At 32.3% G+C, this 20,009-nt stretch overlaps 3 protein-coding genes across 4 annotated transcripts; 1 reads left to right on the forward strand and 2 right to left on the reverse strand.

Annotated features, from left to right (window-relative positions):
- Window positions 1-761: 761 nt before the first annotated feature.
- On the reverse strand, window positions 762-6,342 carry LOC101503073 (protein ACCUMULATION AND REPLICATION OF CHLOROPLASTS 6, chloroplastic). The gene is made up of 6 exons (XM_004499157.4): window positions 5,762-6,342; window positions 4,758-4,982; window positions 3,525-3,785; window positions 2,446-3,403; window positions 2,129-2,265; window positions 762-1,202 (listed from the first exon to the last, which is right to left on the reverse strand). Exons 1-6 carry the CDS (start codon window positions 6,269-6,271, stop codon window positions 912-914), a joined length of 2,382 nt encoding a protein of 793 aa, XP_004499214.1. The 5' UTR covers window positions 6,272-6,342; the 3' UTR covers window positions 762-911.
- Window positions 6,343-11,256: 4,914 nt separating this feature from the next.
- LOC101503401 (mediator of RNA polymerase II transcription subunit 11) lies at window positions 11,257-13,990 on the forward strand. Its single transcript, XM_004499158.4, has 4 exons — window positions 11,257-11,414; window positions 11,613-11,710; window positions 11,797-11,913; window positions 13,274-13,990. The coding sequence occupies exons 2-4, from the start codon at window positions 11,657-11,659 to the stop codon at window positions 13,448-13,450; spliced, it is 348 nt and encodes a 115-aa protein (XP_004499215.1). The 5' UTR covers window positions 11,257-11,414; window positions 11,613-11,656; the 3' UTR covers window positions 13,451-13,990.
- Window positions 13,991-14,984: 994 nt separating this feature from the next.
- On the reverse strand, window positions 14,985-18,457 carry LOC101503856 (probable 1-acylglycerol-3-phosphate O-acyltransferase). 2 transcript variants are annotated; one of them, XR_001143807.3, is made up of 9 exons: window positions 18,121-18,429; window positions 17,549-17,785; window positions 16,988-17,034; window positions 16,780-16,898; window positions 16,523-16,671; window positions 16,029-16,138; window positions 15,844-15,943; window positions 15,457-15,572; window positions 14,985-15,372 (listed from the first exon to the last, which is right to left on the reverse strand). XR_001143807.3 is itself a non-coding variant. In XM_004499159.4 (9 exons), exons 1-9 carry the CDS (start codon window positions 18,282-18,284, stop codon window positions 15,247-15,249), a joined length of 1,176 nt encoding a protein of 391 aa, XP_004499216.1. In that variant the 5' UTR covers window positions 18,285-18,457; the 3' UTR covers window positions 14,985-15,246. The 2 variants fall into 2 exon arrangements, 1 of the variants encoding a protein (XP_004499216.1); XM_004499159.4 differs by having other exon boundaries at window positions 15,457-15,580; window positions 18,121-18,457.
- Between the last annotated feature and the right edge of the window lie 1,552 nt (window positions 18,458-20,009).

The raw sequence follows: 20,009 nt of genomic DNA on the forward strand, positions 1-20,009 counted from the left end.
AAGATTTTTCACTCAAAATTTGTTTTTTAATTCCTTTTTTGTATTTTTAACAAGTGTCCTTAAGGCAGCATGACTCATTAAAAAATGATATATAAAACTCATACAAGCTTTGTAAAATAGAGGAGTACTAGCAACACTCAATGTATCACTCTTTTCAACACATTATTTTATTGTGTGAAATTCATGTAGATTGTTTTGAGAATGAATCTTACATACAGTGATATGTAAGTGAGTGTTAGATTGCTTTAACCAAACCACCTTTGTGTATTTTAATTTTTTTTTGTGAATTTCACCAAATAAAATAGTTAGGTTGAAAAGTGTGTTAGAGTGGATGACTATGTGTTGTTAGCACTTTTCTTGTAATATACACAAAGGTGGTTTGGTTAAGTTGTACACAAATTGAAATAAGTTCAAGTTCTTTCAAATATACCCTCATAACAATTATAGAATAAGACTTGTTACCAGGGTTTTATCTTTGGCCTGGCTTAGATATTACCATTGGTTTTATTTTTGGCCTGGCTTAGATACCAACAGACCAGATAACTCAAATTCCATCTACTAAATTTCTGTGACAATCAGAATAAAGTTTAGACTTGTCACCTAGTACAAATTATCCAACTCTTTGATTAACACATCCTTCCATACTTGACAACTTTTCGATTCGCTTCCCTAATTGTCCAAAGACCACACTACACTTTTCCATTTTTTATCATTTCATTTTTATTTTCAAATTTCCAAACAATTGTAAGTAAAAAGAGGTCTGACATTCTAACTGGATAATTATTTGATAGATGAGTGCTTGAAAAATGCACTAAACAACAACAGGTACATACAAGACAATGGAGATAAGCTAGAGGGAATGACATTGAATTGCACTAACCTAACATATCTTACAAGTTACAAAACCCTATTTATGACTCGAGTACAGCTCCTTCAACAATTTTCCACTCTGAGCCTGAAAAAGACATCTCATATCTTGTTGTGTAGGTTCTGGTGTTAGAAGAAGCATGTTGTGGATGACCTACGGCAGTGAGGTGGGCAGATTCTTTGAGAGTTGATTCCACCACTGCACGCCGCCCATTCTGTGATATAGTCACACTATCAATGTTGAGATCCTCCAAGTTGTAGTCATAGGACCAATCACGCTCTGCAATCTCAGCTGCCCGATCAGTCCATATCTTCAACATTTCACCGTCCAACACCTAGCAGATCTTAAACTTTCAGCGAAATTTCATATATACAAAGATGGTAGATAATTTGTTTACCCAAAATAAAAAAGATGGTAGATAATCCACTGAATAACACTGTCTCACGTTTATTAGTAGTCAATCAAGAAGTAACAAAAGAGAATGATTAAAACTCAGTACTGGTCCAGGAGAAAGAAAAACCCACGTGCATAATAATATCACAACAGTTCATTCAGAAGTTGCTTCTTAATATCCCTACATACACAAGAAAAGGTTATTCTGCCCATTTGTGCACATTTATATGATCCATTCCATCCCATGCAAGGGCTCAAGTTATTTATACTAGACAGAATTCAACCTGACTTTGGTTTCTAGTTTCTAATTTGAAATGTTAGATCAGTTTTACTGTGAAATGCTGACTAGATGAAAATCCAACACCCGTTTTGGATCAATATGAGGGACGGAGAATGAAGAAAGCACAACAAAAAGAGGAAGTGAATAGTTAGCTAAGTTTGGGAGATTTTGCAATGGAGATGACTAGAAAAGCCCGTTAGAAAATATCATTGGGTAGACACATTATCAAAATGATTGTTCAATAGCCAGTTTTCAACTCCCATACAAAAAAACATAGAAATATTCTCCTCCCACAGTTCTAATCCCACTCCATCCTTTTCAATTTTTAAAACCATTCATTCCCCTGCCTACAAAACTCAAAGTGCACCATACCAAATTGAGACTCTATGAAAAGGAAAAACAATAAACACAGATAACTGCACAAGAGGTCTAAGACGAAACACACAAGACACATCATTTCACAATTGCCAGATTTAACACGACTGTAGAACAAAAACATATAATCAGTGCCTTGATCATATTCACTCTAAATTTTTGGAAGAGTGCAATTACCATCTCCAATTTAAAGGACCAGCTAAATTGCTTACCTCTTGCAATCTTCCTAGGCAATGGTCAGGTCCAAATGCTTGGGATTTGATATTTTGCCACTTGCGGACTAGAGCTTCTGCAACCCTTGCATTCATTTTTGGCAGTCGCTCTCCTAATTCTTCATCTCCTACAGGACCTGTGCAGTTAAATCTGTTATGTATCCAATAAACAACTATCGCTAGAAGCTTACACCATGAACTTACATAAACCTAATTTCGGATCCGCGATAATTGAATCAATCTCACAAATAAGAAAAATATTTGTACTAATGCTCCAAATTGCAGATGATTCTAAAGAATAAAAACCATGTCTATACCTAAATCGACATTATCCGATGCCATTGCTGAACCAGTCACTTTGTGAAAAATGGGTGAGCCATTCCTAGCCGGTAAAAACTTCAAACCAAATAAAGTTACAAGTCCAATTACTGCACCAGCACACATGATCTGCACACTAGCATTTTTAATTTCGTCCGTAATAAATTTTCCATCATTGATCTCAGCAGTATTTTTTATTCCCGAAGCCTCAACATTGACTGAAGTATCCCGATTTGATAATATCAGAGGATCCTCATTTTCAGAAAGGCTGGAATTATCCTTATTGCTATTTTCTTGATGTGTCAAGATTTTATCATCAGAGCCAACAGGGAATACCCTCTTCAATGCGTTTATTGCACTAGCCTGGACATGGCCAATAACAGCAGTAGCCTCAGCTCCGATTTTTGCTATGGCTGCTGCAGCAGCCAGTGGCGAACGACCAACACCCTCCAGCCTCTCAAGATATCTTAGCACTGTGGGGTCATCGTAGTAATCTCCAAGCTTAAAACTTGTGTCTTTAGTATCTCTAAACCTAGGGAATACCACCTCCATCAACCATGTCTCCAACAATTTACAGAGTCCAGGAAGATCACTGTCTTCATCACCCTTTGCATTTTCCATAATAAAGTCTATAATAGATGGGTTTCGATAAGGAGAGCTGTCATTATCGAGCCCCAACCATGATCGACATTGTTCGAGCTCCCCAACAAGCAGTGCACAAAGGCCCCTTTCTAATGCAAAATCAACCTCTCTTTTCTCCATGGGAAGATAAACAGAGGCAGGGTTCCTCATATTTGTCACCTTGGTTTGTTGAAGTTGATGGAATAAGTTATCAGCATCTTGGATAAGATGTGGCTTTTTACCTACAAAGGCTTGTGCAACCAATGCAAGTGCTACCCCATAGGCCTCAAAACTCTCAGCTGGAATATTACTAGGTGTTGCTACAAAAAGTTCGACCTTCAAAAAACAAAATTGGAGATAAGAAGAAAGAGATAAATTTAAATTCTTGATAAACAAGAACTAAAGGGGGAAGAGAGAAAGTTAAAAGAAAAGCATGCACAAAAAATTCTATAAACACCTGTTCGGCTGCTTTCATATGCAAGAATGCCTCATTCATGAAATCTTCACGAGTGAAACTCCCAGCAATTGCTGCTGCTCCTCCTCCTCCAACTGCCCACAGAATGTTGCGGACACCTTGGAGACCTTCCTCTCTTCGCACTTGATGTTCGTCGTCAAGAGGCAAGGCTAGAAGTTCCAATACACAGCGTGGGGTTATCTCTTCAAGTGTCTCATCAATCTGTGCTTGTAAATCTGGTGCTAGGCTGCTTGCCCCTTCTTCCTACGTGATCAAGTGAGTCATCAGAAAGCATGTTGGCATATTGCATCAGAACTGCAGCTTAAAAGTCTTCAAGCTATATGCTATACACATTGTGTTACTACACATTAAATACATGCAAAAATTAATATTGTGTAGATTTTGGAAATGCAACAGGAGTAAAGTTTAAAAGGAATACTATACTTGCCAGCATTTTTAATTCACAAATTTCACCCACTAAATACTTTTACTTCCCCATTCTTAAGAGAACAACAGCACTGCATTAATCTTGTTGCAGTAGTGATGAGTAAGAATCCATCAATATTAGGAAAGCTAAGTACAATAATGAAATGAAAGATCACACAAAATTTTAAAATGAATCCTGCTAACAAGTAACCCATGGACATTCATTAAACAGTAAAAAATATACAATGGGCAGTCTAATACATAGCAAACAATAAAATGGAAGTGCTATTCAATACTACAGATTTTGGTACAGTTGCATGAGTAATTATGATTGGTTGAGTAGATGAGTTGGTTATTGCTTTTTACATCGAACTATCATAAATAGGTTTGCATTTTTTTCTTCATGTAATCAGTTTCGTAACAAATCTTTAAACTAGATAGTATGGCTCCCTTAAAAAGCTGTCTTTTTTGTTTGATAAATGCAATTTCTGAATATTTCATAATTGCATAAAGTAGCACTAGCCATGTTCCATATATCTACTAAGTATTCTTCTACTACTCTTTTAGAGTCAAGTACGGATAAACTTGTCAACAAATACTTTTGAAATATTAAAAGAATCTTATAATTTATATGTCATAATAATTGCTACGAATTTTTAAATAATAGCTTCTCATATACGTTTAAATTAGCTTATACATCTCAAATTTTTCAAAACTCTATTTTGACTTGTCTATAGTCAGTCATCTATAAGCTTCTAACAATCTATTCAAATCCTAGAAGCTAATCCAAACAAGGCTTTAGTCAGTCACCTGCATAAGCTTCAATGCTCTTTCAAGCATCTCACAAGCGACAATGAAATCCGGTGGAGACAAAGCCATAGCATCCCTTGAAATGTCAACAAAAGCAAGCGCCATAGCCAACACTACATCTTGCTTAAACGTCTTCGGCAACCTCTCTCTGAGTAAACCCTCTCCAATTTGAAGCACCAACTCCGTCTCTCCAGCTTCCTGCAACACACACAAAGCTCCAGGAACCTACAAACCACAAATATAAAAAATTAAAATATCTTTATAGTAACATAAATAAACAGAATTGAACACTACATCCCTCCCTAAATATAATACCCTCTTAAATTTTCTGTCTTTTTAATAAGACTATAATAAGACTCTAGGAACCTATAATAAGTCTTTTTTTCAATTGCATTAATTATTTCTTTATTAATCTACCCCTAATTATGTTACATTTTTTTCTGCAATTCTTAATAAATATTACATTAAAAAAATATTTTTTTTTTCTCTTCAAGGATAAACTAAGCTAGTAAAACAATTCAAATTTTAAATAGGCTAAATTACATTTGTGGTCCCTTAACTTAATTTCAGGTAACGTTTTAGTCCTTTATCTTTTTTTTTTTTTTTCCGACTTTTAAAATTTCAACAATGTTATCCTTTTTTATACAAAAATTCAAAAAAAAATTCAATCAAAACTCATAAAATTAATTATATTCTTCAATATAATACAAATTTCATCAAATTCGTATCGCAAATCTTCAAATAAACTCATATTTTCATACTTTATTTGATATTGTTATGAATAAAGGACTAAATCGGGAGAAAAAAAAAAGATAAAAGACTAAAACGTTACCTAAAATTAAGTTAAGGGACCACAAATGTAATTTAGCATTTTAAATAAATTTGATACTACTTAATTCCCTTATATATGGCACTTAATTCCCTTATATATGGCAACGGAGTAGTGTAATATAACATATTGAATGCAATAATAGAAGAAAATTGAATGAAAACTGAAAAGTTACTTTGTCGAAAGGGATTTCGGTGAGAATGGAAGAGTCCTCATCGTCGAAGAAGCTTTGATTGTACTCTCGTCTCGAAGCAGGATCGGCTAGGGTTTCACAAGCGGCTTGGAGGATTTGGCGACGGCTAATTAAGGCTTCGTTACTGAATGCATACTGAGGAGGTTTGGAGAATTTGGATTCGTAAGCTCTGCGAATGCCATCGCCGAGGAAATGAGTTTCGGCGCCGAGGATTCGGTAAAAGTCTAGGGGAATGGACACGTGGCGTTCTATTGGAGGAGTGTCGAGTTGAGGTGGGAAAGAAGGAGTGAGTGTGGCGGAGGAAGAGGAAGGTGGAGAATTGGTGTCGCCGAGGAATTGGAAATCGGAAATGAGACGTTCCGCCCATTTGCTGGTGGCGGAGATAGCAGACGAATGGAGACGATTAGGTTTCCTAGAAAAGCGTGACAGACGACGATGAGTGGAAAGTCCGACACCAACGCCAACGCCAACGCCATTCACGACCGCATCCATGGAACTTAGCTTAAAACTTCGAACTTTAGTTAAAACCCTTCCTCCTTTCTATCCAATCAATGTGTAATAAAATAATCCTCTTTCGGACTATACTTTATTTTATGAATTTAATTTGTATATGTCCACTTAAATAATTTTATATTTTTAATTAATCACAACAATTACATTATTAATAAAGCTTAATTTTTATTTTTATTATTTTTATCGATTTATCGACTGTACAGTATATGAGAATTAAATTTGTATTTTATTTATTATTATTTATATTTATATTATATGATTTTTTTATATAAATATTTATATCATGATACCATAGATGAATGAATATAAATGGATGTACCCTTTACTTTTTTAATGGATGGGTTCACTTTATTTGATTTGAATTAATCTAATATTTATTTGGAAATTTTGAAAATTGTTATTTTGAAACTTTTAAATATTTTAAAAATTTTATGTTTTGAAATTTTCGAGTGTCATTTATTTTTTATTTTAAAAATTTTGAATGTTAAGGTAATTTTTATAAAGTTTTGAAAGAGGAGATGAAAAAATAATAAATTAAAAAAGTTGAATATTTTATACATAATTAAAATGATAAAATTGTATTTTCACGTTGATTGGGGTGACAAGTTTAGGTGTGGAGGTGCAAGTAGAATCCAATCTACCTGTGTATTTCATACTTTTGATTTGACTAATTCGGACACAAGTGGGAGAAAACGTCAATGACATAAAGGAAATTACCTTATACCCCCACAAATTTATGAAAATGCAAAATAAACCCTTAATTTTTTTTACTATTTTATCAATTCAAAATCACTTTTTTTTACCATTTCATCATATCCGGAGCAAGTAAAAAATATTTTCGATAGGTAAATTTTTTTCGATAACTTCCGAAAAACTATTTATAAGATTTTCGGTACATACATTATTTTTGGAAAACTTTTAACAAGTTTTTCGGCATAGACAGTTAAAAATATGTATTACCGAAAAACCTCGTAAACAAGATTTCTGGTACACACTATTTTTTTAATTTTTTAATTTTATTAAATTTTATAAACGTTAAGTATATGGATAAACCGCTACTATTATTGGATATAACATGTGTCGATACTACCAACGTTTTTGACACATATCAAGTATGAATAATTATAATAAATATTAATATTGTAAAAATATATTATTGTGATTAATTATAATTTATTTTATAATTTATTTAAGATATTTGATATAATTGAGGGTGTTGTGAATTTGGTTAAAAAAAACGATATAAAAATAAAGTGATTGTTATCATCAGAAGATCATATATAGAGACAGGAGATGGGGAGGAGAAATAAATTAATATTGGATTGTGACAAATGAGGAAAATACAAATGTATTTATAGTTCAACTTGAAGTTCAACAAAAAAGTGTGGTTGTTCTTTCAAACTTAGATTAAAACATTAAAATATGGTTTATGATGGACAATTACAGTAATTTGTGAAGTTCACAACCATGAATTATCTGATACTTTTGAGAGACATGCATTTGTTGGACGCTTAGATGAAGAAGAAGAAACACATGTTAATGTCTTAACAAAATATAATGTTGCACCGAGACACATATTACTCTAATTGCAACACTGAGATAAGAACATTGTTACTAAGATCTCACAAATATATAAACAAATGAATATAATTTGATTGCACGCGAGAGGTAATAAGACATAGATGCAACATTTATTCAAGTTAATTAAAGATACAAAATAGACTTAATTGCAATTTTTGTCCTTTTATCTTTACTGATTCACAAAACTGGTCCTCTTATTTTAAAAGTTGTCAGTTTTGGTCCCTCCTTCTAATTTTTTAATTGAAAAATAATAACGTAAGATGTTTTAAGTAATATGATATATAATACTATAATGTAAAATGGTTAACACCCATAAAATTTGAATCAAACACAATAAAAACTTAGTTTTTAACTTCGTAAGTTTTTCATATTTTTAATTTAATTAATGATATATGAATAATTAGTACATTTATATAGTTTTATATCATATAATTGTATATCACATCATTAAAAATATGTCAAATCTGCATTTTTCTAGTTAAAAAATTTGAGGGAGGGGCCAAAACTATCGATTTTTAAAATAGAGGGATCTTTTCATGAATTGGTAATAATAGAGGGACTAAAACTGCAATTAAGCCTGCAAAATATGTGTGTTGGAAGAGAAATCGTGAAGACTCATATGTTATGAGATATATTTTTTGGTGCATTCAGATTCAGTGAAATTGTTGAATTTGTTTTCGATTGTGTTGATTATGGACAACACCTACGAAACCAATAAATACAGAATGTCATTACTTGAAATTATTGGTATGACATGAACATATATGACATTTGTAGTTGAACTTGCTTATTTGGAATGTGAGCGGAAAGAAAACTTTTGTTGGACATTAGATAAGCTAAGAGAAATGTTTGTTACGCAAAACAATTTTCCTCATGTAATTGTGACAGACAGATATCTTGCGTTAATGAAAGCCATTGGTATTGTATTTCCACGTGCTGTTAATTTGCTTTGTCGATTTCACATCGACAAAAATATTGGAGCAAAATGCAAGCAATATGACTTAAAGAATAGACAATAGTTAGTATTGAATGTGTGGAAAGACATTATGTATTGTAGTGATGAAAAAACGTATATCATGCGTTTGCACATGTTTGAGCAATCATGTGTCGATAATAAAAGTTTTTGTTGACTATATGAAAGAAACTTAGTTGACTCCTCATAAGCAAAAGTTCGTTGAAGCATAGACAAATCAAGTGATGCATTTGGGGAACACAACGACTAACAGGTATGTCACGTGACTCTAAAATTTCGATTTTGTAATTTTATTATATATGGTTGAATTGCTCCATGGTGACAATTTACATGTAATGATAGGGTTTAGTCAGCTCATTGGAAACTGAAGTTAATGTTGGAACATAGCATGGGTGACATGTGTAAATGTTGGGAGACTATGAACAATATGATAAGGTTTCAACATTAAAAAATCAGAGGCTCGTTTCAGAAAAGTTTATATGATGAAAAACATGAATACAAAAATCCGTTTTATCATAAATTGAATACATTTGTATCAAGAGAAGCTCAAAGATGTATTGCTGAAGAATACGAGAAAGTTGAGTGGGTAAGTACTGACAAATATCTATGTGGGTGCTCTCTTGGAAGAACATATGTGTTATCTTGTGTTTGTGAATTGACACAATATAAATTGATGGGTGAACCAATTCCTCTAGATTATGTGCATATTCAATGGAGAATATTAAGCATGCAGTGTGAACTCACCCAAGACACATAAGATGGATCAGAGTTAGATATGTCTACTGAGATGAATGTCTTGTGGAAACACTTTCAATCACTTGATGTTATAGGAAAAAAAGTGTTGAAGAGTAAAGTGTGTGAACTTGCTTTTCCGACTACAAATTCAATGTGTCCACCTAAAAAAGTTAAAACCAAAGGACGAGTGAAGAAGAGTGAGGGTAAGAAGTCGAATAGGTATGATGTATATCAAGACCATTCTTACTTTGAGCATGCTAATGCAACTCTCTCGATCTTCTCAATCCTCAAAGCATTTGTTATGGAGACAATTTCCTGATGTCATTCAATTATACATTGATGACATATTTGATGTGGTAGTAGATGGAAATTATGGTTATCAGATTATTGCATAATTGCTTGAACACGGTGAGGAGTCTTTGTTTTTGGTTGCAATAGTTTGGATAAGGAGATTGCTTCTCATATAAGTCAACATGATAGACTGTTCTCATGACGCATTAGAGAAGTAAGAGATTCGTTGAAGATAACACGCTTAGGTATTCAACCCATAGATAAATGGATATTCATACCTGATATGGGTTACGTGATAGCTATAACATATAATATTATTCTCGTCGCATTTGGTCAGACATTTTCTATGACTTTATTGGTTTTGTCGATGCAAGTCACCAGGTTCCGAAAAAAATATCTTATTTTCTTAAGTAATCGTCATTTCACAAAAGCAGAAATCAAGTTGTTGTCAAATTAGTTTAAGACTCCCCCACTGTAGTGATCCTAATACAGATAAATTCATCCACGACTCCATATTTCGCGAGAGAACTGATGGAGTACATCGTTGCAATTTTTTTCATTGGCAACAATTTTCAGCATTGGTCGCTTTTGAATACAAATAAAATACAGGATATTAAAATTAAATACAGAACATAAATAATAATTAACTTACATATTTTTAATGTACTATAAATAAATAATGATTTTTAATATTTTTAATATTTTTAATACACCTTAAATATTAATTAATTTAACTTACTTGACAAAACCACAGTCTTGCAGACATGTGATGTCGGTATTGTGTAAAGACTGACATATCATACGGTCCTCTAGGATACCGTGTCAGCTCACCCTTACCCTTTTGGTGTATAGGTCCTTTCTCATGTACATGTCCCTTCTCATGTTCCTCTACGTATAACAATATTCTCTTCCTCCTCGTGTACCGCATGATCCTCCTCAGGGATATATATATGACATTGGTCTCCCAGGTATTATAACTCGTCGTCTTCTCCAAGATGTTGTCGGTTGAACCATTTTCGGAGTAACATCCATAGATGATGAAGATTCAATGCACATGTTATTCATAAAATTTTGTCGTCTCTACCTCTCGCACCCGCATCCATTGAAAAAAAAAATAGTAAAATAAAATGAATTAAATACATAGTCATGGAATAAAAAATTAAAACACAAAAATTAATTTAAAAAAATACCACAACAAAATAATTCAAATAATTATTGAAAAATTTGTAGATGAAATTTTCCGATAACTTTCCTGACGAAATAAAAAAGTAACCACTTTTAGTATTTATATGGATATTTTTCTTTAGTTTTTAAGGGTATAGCGATAATTGAGGGGTAGACAGTAAGATTTTCAAGATAAAGTCTCACCTTCTCACGTTGGATTGTAATTGAAAGCCCAATTAATTTTCTTCCTTTTTAGAGGCCCATCAATCAAACTCAGCAGCTCGATCAAATAAAACAAAATGCAAGCGCCGTCGCACTGAAACCCAACTCAATTGCCCGGAAAACCCAGCCGGACTTGGTCGCCGGCCGCCACAAACAGTGAGAAATTCATCCACCTTTCCGTTTGATTTTTCTTTCTGATTTCCACTCCCTTCCCCTATAACCCGATTGACCTCTAAATCATCGCGATTGACTACGCATATTTAAGCTATTAAACTTTGAATCGTGCGTTTGATGATTATCGAGTTTCGCCCTTTTTTTCTCTCTTCCTAATAATAATAATTTGTTTATTCACAGATTTGAATTTGATTTAGAAACGTTTGGAGGAGGAAGTAACATTGATGGATTCACAAAGCCAAACAACATCTTTGCAGCGACTTCAGAATGTCGAAAAGGTAATCATTTTTCAAATCAACATCGCCGAAATTTCCACTTAGTTTTGGTTGATTTTTAGAATTATTTATTTCGGGTGTATATGCAGAGAATTGTGAAGGTTTTGGAGCTTGCAGGAGGAGTGATGGATGAGCTTGCAAGGCCCGTTGGTCCTAGAAAAGATCTCGTTCAAAGTCACTGCCTCGAATTCATGCAATTAATCAAGGTTGCTACCCCCTCTCTTTCTCAATAATTCACTTTTTATTACAAAATTGCACTAGTATAAGTTATAACTGTAGATAGGGATATAATGCTGGTTTGGTGGCTGGGGTGGGAGAGATAGAGAATGAAGCGATAAGGAGATGAGAGTTCGAACCCACATCAACGAAATACTAACAATATTAACATCACTAACTACTAACACTGACTGTTTAAAAAAAGAGAACTATTGATTCAAGTGCTTCCATTTCCATAATTAACATCATATAAAGATTAATACCTGGCATTGTGTAACATCGTTCAGTTTTTATCAAAGTTTATTACACTGATCTTGATTAATACCTGGCATTGAGTCTATTTGGAATTTGACTCCTCTAAAGTGAAAGATGTAGTTTGGAGGATCAAGTGTAAAATTATAGCATGTTGATCAAATATGCAATAATTTAGTGTTTATCATTTTCATAGTTTGGTATACAAGTATATGTATTTTATCGAATCACAATTCTATTCTATCCTTTTTATTTTCAATTAGCAGTTATATATTCACTTTATCCTCTTTAAAGGAATCAAATCCGAATAAATTGTGATATGTAATACACATAGATAGATATCTTTCATCATGGTATTGCAAATTTGTGTCATTAAACTCAAGTTCCGACTATTAGTGCTTAAATAGTGGTTTATCAAAAAAATTGCCCTGTTTCCTTGTGGTGTGTATATTGTCATGATTTGTTTTCACAGCTATTGGAAACACACCCTTTTGTAAGTTTTGTCTTTGGATCCTGAGAAAAACAAAGTTCATTATAGTAATATTATTTTTCAAATTTAAAATCATGACTGAATTACCCAAAAGATAAAATAAGTGTGCCATTTTGCTACTGGAATCAACACTAATTATGCTATGACAAGAAGTTTGAACATAAAACTCAACAAATCCAAATTAAAGATATGAAATGAAGTCCATTTGCTACTATGAATCATTACCTTAGATCCAAACAACTGAATACATGTTTAAGTAACTGGTGCAAATTACAGAGATACTTTTGAATGGATTGTATTTGGAATAACTACTTTTAGAAGAATTAGTTGTGTATGAAAATGCTGCTACGTTTCACAATAACGAGTTATTTCCTGTTAGTTATTGAAGTATGGATTTACATGTGTGTGTATGGTTTTTCGATTACATGGTTTCAAGTCTCCTTAATTGACAGCAAGTTTAGTTATTCGGAGTTAAATAGTGAAAATGATGCTGTGAATTTCAATAAGTGAAAAAAGCTGTGAACTTGTGATCAATGAAATGTAATCTGTTCTCATTTTGGTTCATTATTATGAGTTTTATGCTCAAACCCCTTTTTAATTTTTTTTAGGACATCCAAGTGGCGTTGCGTGAAGAAATCAAAAGTGCTTGTGAATATCGTCCATTTGAGAAATGTGATTATGGTTCAAGAATAGCCAATGAGATATGTTACAAGAAGGTGGACTATGTCATGTCACAGTTGGATGCAATGAAACAAACTATAGATGAATATCATGCAGCAGACTAAATTTTTTGCAGCTTTAGTTAATAGTTCCTCACATAGATGCTAGTAGAATTTGAAATTCAGTAATTTCAAGTGTTGCAGGCAATCCAAATTGTTTCTCAGTGAGGGGAATGACTTATTTAGAGGGGTTATTTGAAATTCAGTAATTTCAAGTGTTGCAGGCAATCCAAATTGTTTCTCAGTGAGGGGAATGACTTATTTAGAGGGGTTATTTGAAATTCAGTAATTTCAAGTGTTGCAGGCAATCCAAATTGTTTCTCAGTGAGGGGAATGGCTTATTTAGAGGGGCTATTTGGACAATATGTATGTAGTGTCTGTTTACCTTGTACACTAAGCATGTAAAAGGCTGATTGTGAAGTACTTACTGAATTTAACTTCCAATGATTAGTGACAACCAACAACAATTTAGGGAGTAAATTTGTATTTTTACAATAATTGTTGTTCATTTTATTTACCTCTCTGCAACACATTTTCGTAGTCATGATGTGTAAAACCACTGGCTTCAAAGTTTAGAAAGAGGTATTATATTTTCCACAGTAAGAATCAATTTCTGTGATAAAAGAGGTTAAATGAAAGCATATTAGGATTCCTTTTCAGTTTGAAGAGCTGTAATAAATCCAAAACACCACATGCTAAATTGCTAATGTGGTACACAACATAATCCTTATGCTTCTGCTTTTTAAAATGCGTCAGAAATTAGGTCCAAGCACTTGAAGTAAATAGGGTTTGAATTTTTGTACTTGTTTCTTAGAGTATCTCCAAAGGTGAATTCAACACGAGTTCATTAAGTAGGGTTCAGTGGGCTACATTATCTTAAAGCAATTTATTTATTGTTTACTCCAACGGTGAACTCAATATGAGTTCATTAAATAAGACCTACTAACTGTCACAAATTTATTATTATTAATAAATTAATAAAAAAAGATAATTGTTATAATTTTATTATTATTAAATTATAAAAGTACCGTTCCTTCTCAAGAGCACTGTGATGACAGCCAACAGTGAACTCGTCAGAAATTGAATTCTACGTAACTACGCGCCGACCAGCCAACAGTGAACTCGCCAAAAATTGAATTCTACGTAACTACGCGCCGACGGACGAACTTATTTGACATGACAATATACTATCAATCTATGTAACATCTTTACGTATTATTTTTACTGTAAGAGGTCAGATTTTATCGTTTAATGCAAAAAATCACACGAGATGTTATGGCTCTGTTTTAAACCTTCATTTTCCAATAAATTATCTTGTTACACTGGATTGGCAGAATAGCAAGTAACTCTTCACGTTTTACTTTAACCCCTTCGGTTCAAAAGCATCTTATTTGTTAAAAGGGTTGGAACAGAGTTCTTAAAAAAAAAGGTATAGGATAGAGTTTAGAAAGAAATGGAACCTATTCAAAGTTTTCAAAATAAACAATTGACAATGTGTTTGAAAATGAGATGGAAGTATTAGGATGCACTGTCAGCGTCAAACTAATAATTGTAGCTTTAAGATAAACGTGCAACGACACTGATTGTTATGCTCTCCAAATACACCAAAACAATTACATATTTAAATGATACAGCCGCTGTTTACATATATTTCATAATCCAAATGCGAGTCCAATCTTTCCAAAAAATATATATAATAAAGACGATACATCTATATTACAAGTTTTGTTCTTTCAATTGCTCTTACAACCGTGAATTCCATTTAGCAAGACTAGAACAAGACTTGATTAAATTATAGAATTTTATTTGAAAAGAATGAGATAAATATTTTTATAAACAACAACACTACACAAAAGTTTATTCTATGCAGAGGTTAGCCCTTCGGGAAGGGATTCACTGTCGGGATCGAGACTAAGAAACCTTCGACAAGCATAAAACACAGCTGAATGGAAGGCAGATGGGTTTTCAATGAACACAAAATGCCCGGACTGCAACAAGTAATTTTGTGTGTTAGTTCACTTGAAATAATATTGAATTGGTTTCACTCTTTGGGGAAATGGAGAAAGTTATACCTGTGGAACCCGAATAATATCGCATGGAACCTTCATATGCTTGCGAGCTTCTTGGGCCCCTTCGTAATTCATCCAGTCATCGAAACCATATATGAAAGTGGTGGGCACTTTCCACTCTGGGGCACTGCAAACGAGAGAGAGGTATAGAAGTTAATAACACTGCACAAATATCTTTCCTAGACTATGGTATCTTTCTCAGTTGTTTCCTAGGAGTTCCTTTTTTATTAATTGAACGCTGCTAGTTTGACATTTCCAAGAATGTCTTTCGTTTCCAATACAATAAACTTCAACATTAAACAACTAGACATGAGCCATGCGCTGATTTACCCAGTTGTAAAAATGAATTATTAATTTACTAATCCATAATACTGAGGATGGCCACCAAACCTGTGTAGAAGAGGTGATCTGGCAAATGCTCCAAATGAAAAAATATATTTTAAGCACAGCTCGCCACTAGCTTTGGCTGCTAACGTATGATAAACATAATCTTCATTATAAAAAAAAAACACCAGTTAGGCAGTTAGAAATATGCTCTTACAATTAAGGCACATCAATGAGTTATCTCGCCTTACCTGTAAGTAAATTCGATTCAGATTCTGTCAACAGTTCTCCAGTTGAGTATTTGACAAACCTAGCACTAGTATACTTGCGGACTAAATCAGGACCCCAAGGACCTAAACCTCTGCCACAAAATATATGTAGAAAAATATTAAACAAAGACAGTTTGTATAAACAAAAGTTTAGTGCAATAAAATGAATGACAAAGCAAATCAGGAGTCCAAATTGCATGACAATAAAATGAATGTTTGGTGCAGCCAAAAAAATGAATGCATACTTATATTTCCTTCAAGTAATCATGAATCAGACCCCAAACCTCTCTTTACTACAACCTACCACCCAACACAGTATACAAATGCAACAGTGTGCAACAGGCTCCACATGCCACTATGCCAGTAACTAGATCAAATAAAAATGTTATATCCAAAATGATTCCATTCATGACTTAGAATAATATATACCACCTAGGCACCCATCATTCAATGAAAATGGAGAACGGTAATTTTACCTGATAATTTTCTGAGGTGTCAAATTGGATTCCCATATTTGGTTCAGGATTGATCCCTTCCATGTTGATAAGAACTTTGTAATCCTCTCTGTTTCTGACGAAAATCCAGCAGATCCCACCAAAACCAAGTGTTGTACATGCTCTGGGTGCTACAGATAAATATTAAGAGTATATCAGAAAAATAATTATTACTTTTCTGAAAGAAAAAGAAGAAAACCAAACAAGTCATTTAAATGAAATGTTGAAGGAAATTCTACCTTAAGTGCATATTTGGAAGCAATATAACCACCAAAAGAATGCCCAAGCAGAATAAATTTGCCCAGGTTTTTGGCTTTCCTCCATTCCTCAAGAGAATCAATGAACCAAGCCTCGGTTTCTATACAGTATCAATAAGAAATTTAGCATTTTGCTTTGCAACAAGATAAAACTTTTCGTAATTCCATATTAACTAACTCTAGCTTTCACCTTCAGTGCTTTTGCATGTAAAGTCTGGCCTGCTAGATCCACCCCAACTGCAAAATGGGTGAAAACAAAACATAACCTAAAATTAGACTTACACACCACCTCCTATGTCAAATAAGCTCAAAATATCATTTGAATGAGGATAAATAAGCAACTACAGTCAGAAAATCAACCCTTGACATTTTAACAACTTCATCATAACTAATTTCACACTCACACACAAATATCTTATCACAAACTTAGTTGGTAGAGTATAATGATTATGCACTAACAATGTCATCCATTATCTCACCACATATATTTGTTGAGAAATTTTAGAAAATGAATTAAATAACATTATGGTGAGATATGATTGAATGACTATATAAAATATTTTTACATTGTCCGAAAGTAATCACTAAACTCAAATTGTTATTTATACATATGCCGATGTATTTATTCCATCACAATTAGCTAGTTGCTGAATTTTCAATCAATAGTTAAGTTTTGCATTCTATCCTCTAAACAAAAAGTGCTTTGACTTAAGAATCAAAATCATATCTGCGAAAAGCAAAACTCGCTCACCCAAGTTGATCAATAGCGATGACCCTAAAACGCGAGGCAAGAGCATCAAAATTACGAAAGAAGAAACCTTGTGATGCTGCATAACCATGAACCATCACCAGCGTAGGAGAATCATCTTTAGCATCAAAAGTAACGGTGTTAATAAACCGTGGCTCATTGCTAGATGAACGGAACCACCTCACTTTTGAATCAGGTGGACCAGAGCCTATATTAACTTTTTCTTGAACATATGGAGTCCTGCCCAAAACAAAAAAAAGCAAAATAACAATTTGATTTGCACAATCATATCCATAAGATGTTCAAAACCATGGTCGAGTCCAATAAAAATAAATAATTGAGAGAAAATTTGAATTATTTAGAATTTATTAAATGAGAAAAGTTGATTATAATGAATATATATCATAACCAAACTAACAAATCTTAACTAACTTCTAGTCAATATTAACCGACTTATAACTACCTATAACCAACATCTAACTGTATGAGAAAATGAATAATATGATATTTGATAATGAATTGAGAAATTAGGGTTTGTGATGAATATGAATAGAATAATAGAATAGTTAGTTTACTTGAGAAGAGAAAGAAGGCGGTTCTCGGAATTGATGATGTGGTCGGTGGAAGTGGGAACCCAACGAAGGAGAAAAGGCCAGAAACCACCACGAGATTGGACGCTGGTTTTTGCACTTTCTTCTGCTGCCATTCTTGCTAACCAACGGGATCGAATTGCGTTCATAGAATTCAATTAATTACTAACAAACTAACAAATCAACTAATAATAACTAACTGTTAGTAGTGATTACAAATCGGAAATGATTACTACAAGTTGGAGGAATAAGAGTGAAATTGGGTTTTGACTGTTATTACTTCATGAAAAAGAAAACAAGAGAAACACCTTACGCGGGCAATGACGCATTCATCAAATCTTATTTATTGCTTTATTACTTTTCCAAACAACCAAAATCTTCGGAAATGGTATTTTAATTTGTATAATTTGATAATGCCAAAATTAATTAACTATACGCATACTAATTAATTAATCAATTAATAAATAAATTTAGTTAAATAGTTAAATTTATTTGGAAGGAAATCAAATGTGAGCATTGGTAGCAAGGATTTTGAATTTTATAAATATGTTGTTAGAGATTCTTCACTTAATTGCCGCCAAACGACATGGTTATAAGAAACTTCATCCTCTCTAATATCTCTCTGCTCAATTTTTTTAAATCGGTTGTTACTACTGTTGTTTTGAACGAGTAGCATAATAGGAGGAGTCGATGAAACAAACATAATAGGAGTCGACGAAACCAACTCAAAATAATATAGGAAAGTTGTCAACTAATTTTCACATGTGTCAATTTCTTATTAAATCAAATATTCTTTTTTAAATAAATAAAAGCATCTTTTATATTTATATTAAATCTTCGAACCTTAACTTCTTCGGTTTATGCGAAGAAGTACTAGCAATAGGAAGTTTGATACAGGTGAAAGATTATTGTGATAAGAATGGAAACTCGAGTTTTGTTTTCTTTAATAAAAAATTATAAGTTATTTGAGTTTAATTATTTTATTTTATTTTTCATTTAAATTTAAATTTTGAATATGGTGATAAATTAATAAAAAATAAATATATTAAATGTTATTTCCTTTGAAGTAAATAGTTTTTAATTGTATTTTCTTTGAAGTAAATTAACTTTAATTTGTTCTGTTTTTTTTTTTCTCCACTACTAAATTAGCCACTAATATTTGTCTATAAAATAAAAGTTTAAATCAAAACTATAGTTATTTTAACCAATATTATGTTAATTTGATTGGGATAGGACTCAGATTTTTAAGAAGATAAAAAGTATGAATTTTTAAGTGTTAAAAATTTAAAATTTATATTTAATTAATTTATTGTTAAAAAAATTTAAAATTTTGTAAGACAGATTTTTATAACAACTTTAACATAAAGACAAAAAATAATTTAAAAATTAGAAAAATACACATCTTAAAATAAAAGAATCAGATTTGCGGACAGAAAATATTTGAATGATTAAAAATAAAATATAATATATTTATAAGGGTAACAAATTTAGTTAGCTATTGTTATTATTATTATTATTATTATTGTGGTTAAATAGGTTTTTAGTCTTGATAAAACTTCAACCATTCAATTTTAGTCCTTATAGAATAAAAATAAAGTTTTAATCCCTACAAAATTATCATGCACTCAGTTTTGGTTAATGTTGTTAAGTTAACGTAGATTTCGAATGAATTTTTGCAAATACGTGTACAACAATATAAAAAGTTTACCTATAAAAAATGAGTTTAAAATTCGACTTTTAAATTCATATTTTTATTACTCTTATATATAACTTTTTAAATTTAATCATCTCTCAAATTAAAAAATTCTAAATTTTAAGAAAAAATTTGTTATAATATTCTAAACATATTCCCAATATTATAACATGTTATATTT

The sequence above is a fragment of the Cicer arietinum genome, chromosome 4 (assembly GCF_000331145.2).
Source record: "Cicer arietinum cultivar CDC Frontier isolate Library 1 chromosome 4, Cicar.CDCFrontier_v2.0, whole genome shotgun sequence".
NCBI classification, from domain to species: Eukaryota; Viridiplantae; Streptophyta; class Magnoliopsida; order Fabales; family Fabaceae; genus Cicer; species Cicer arietinum.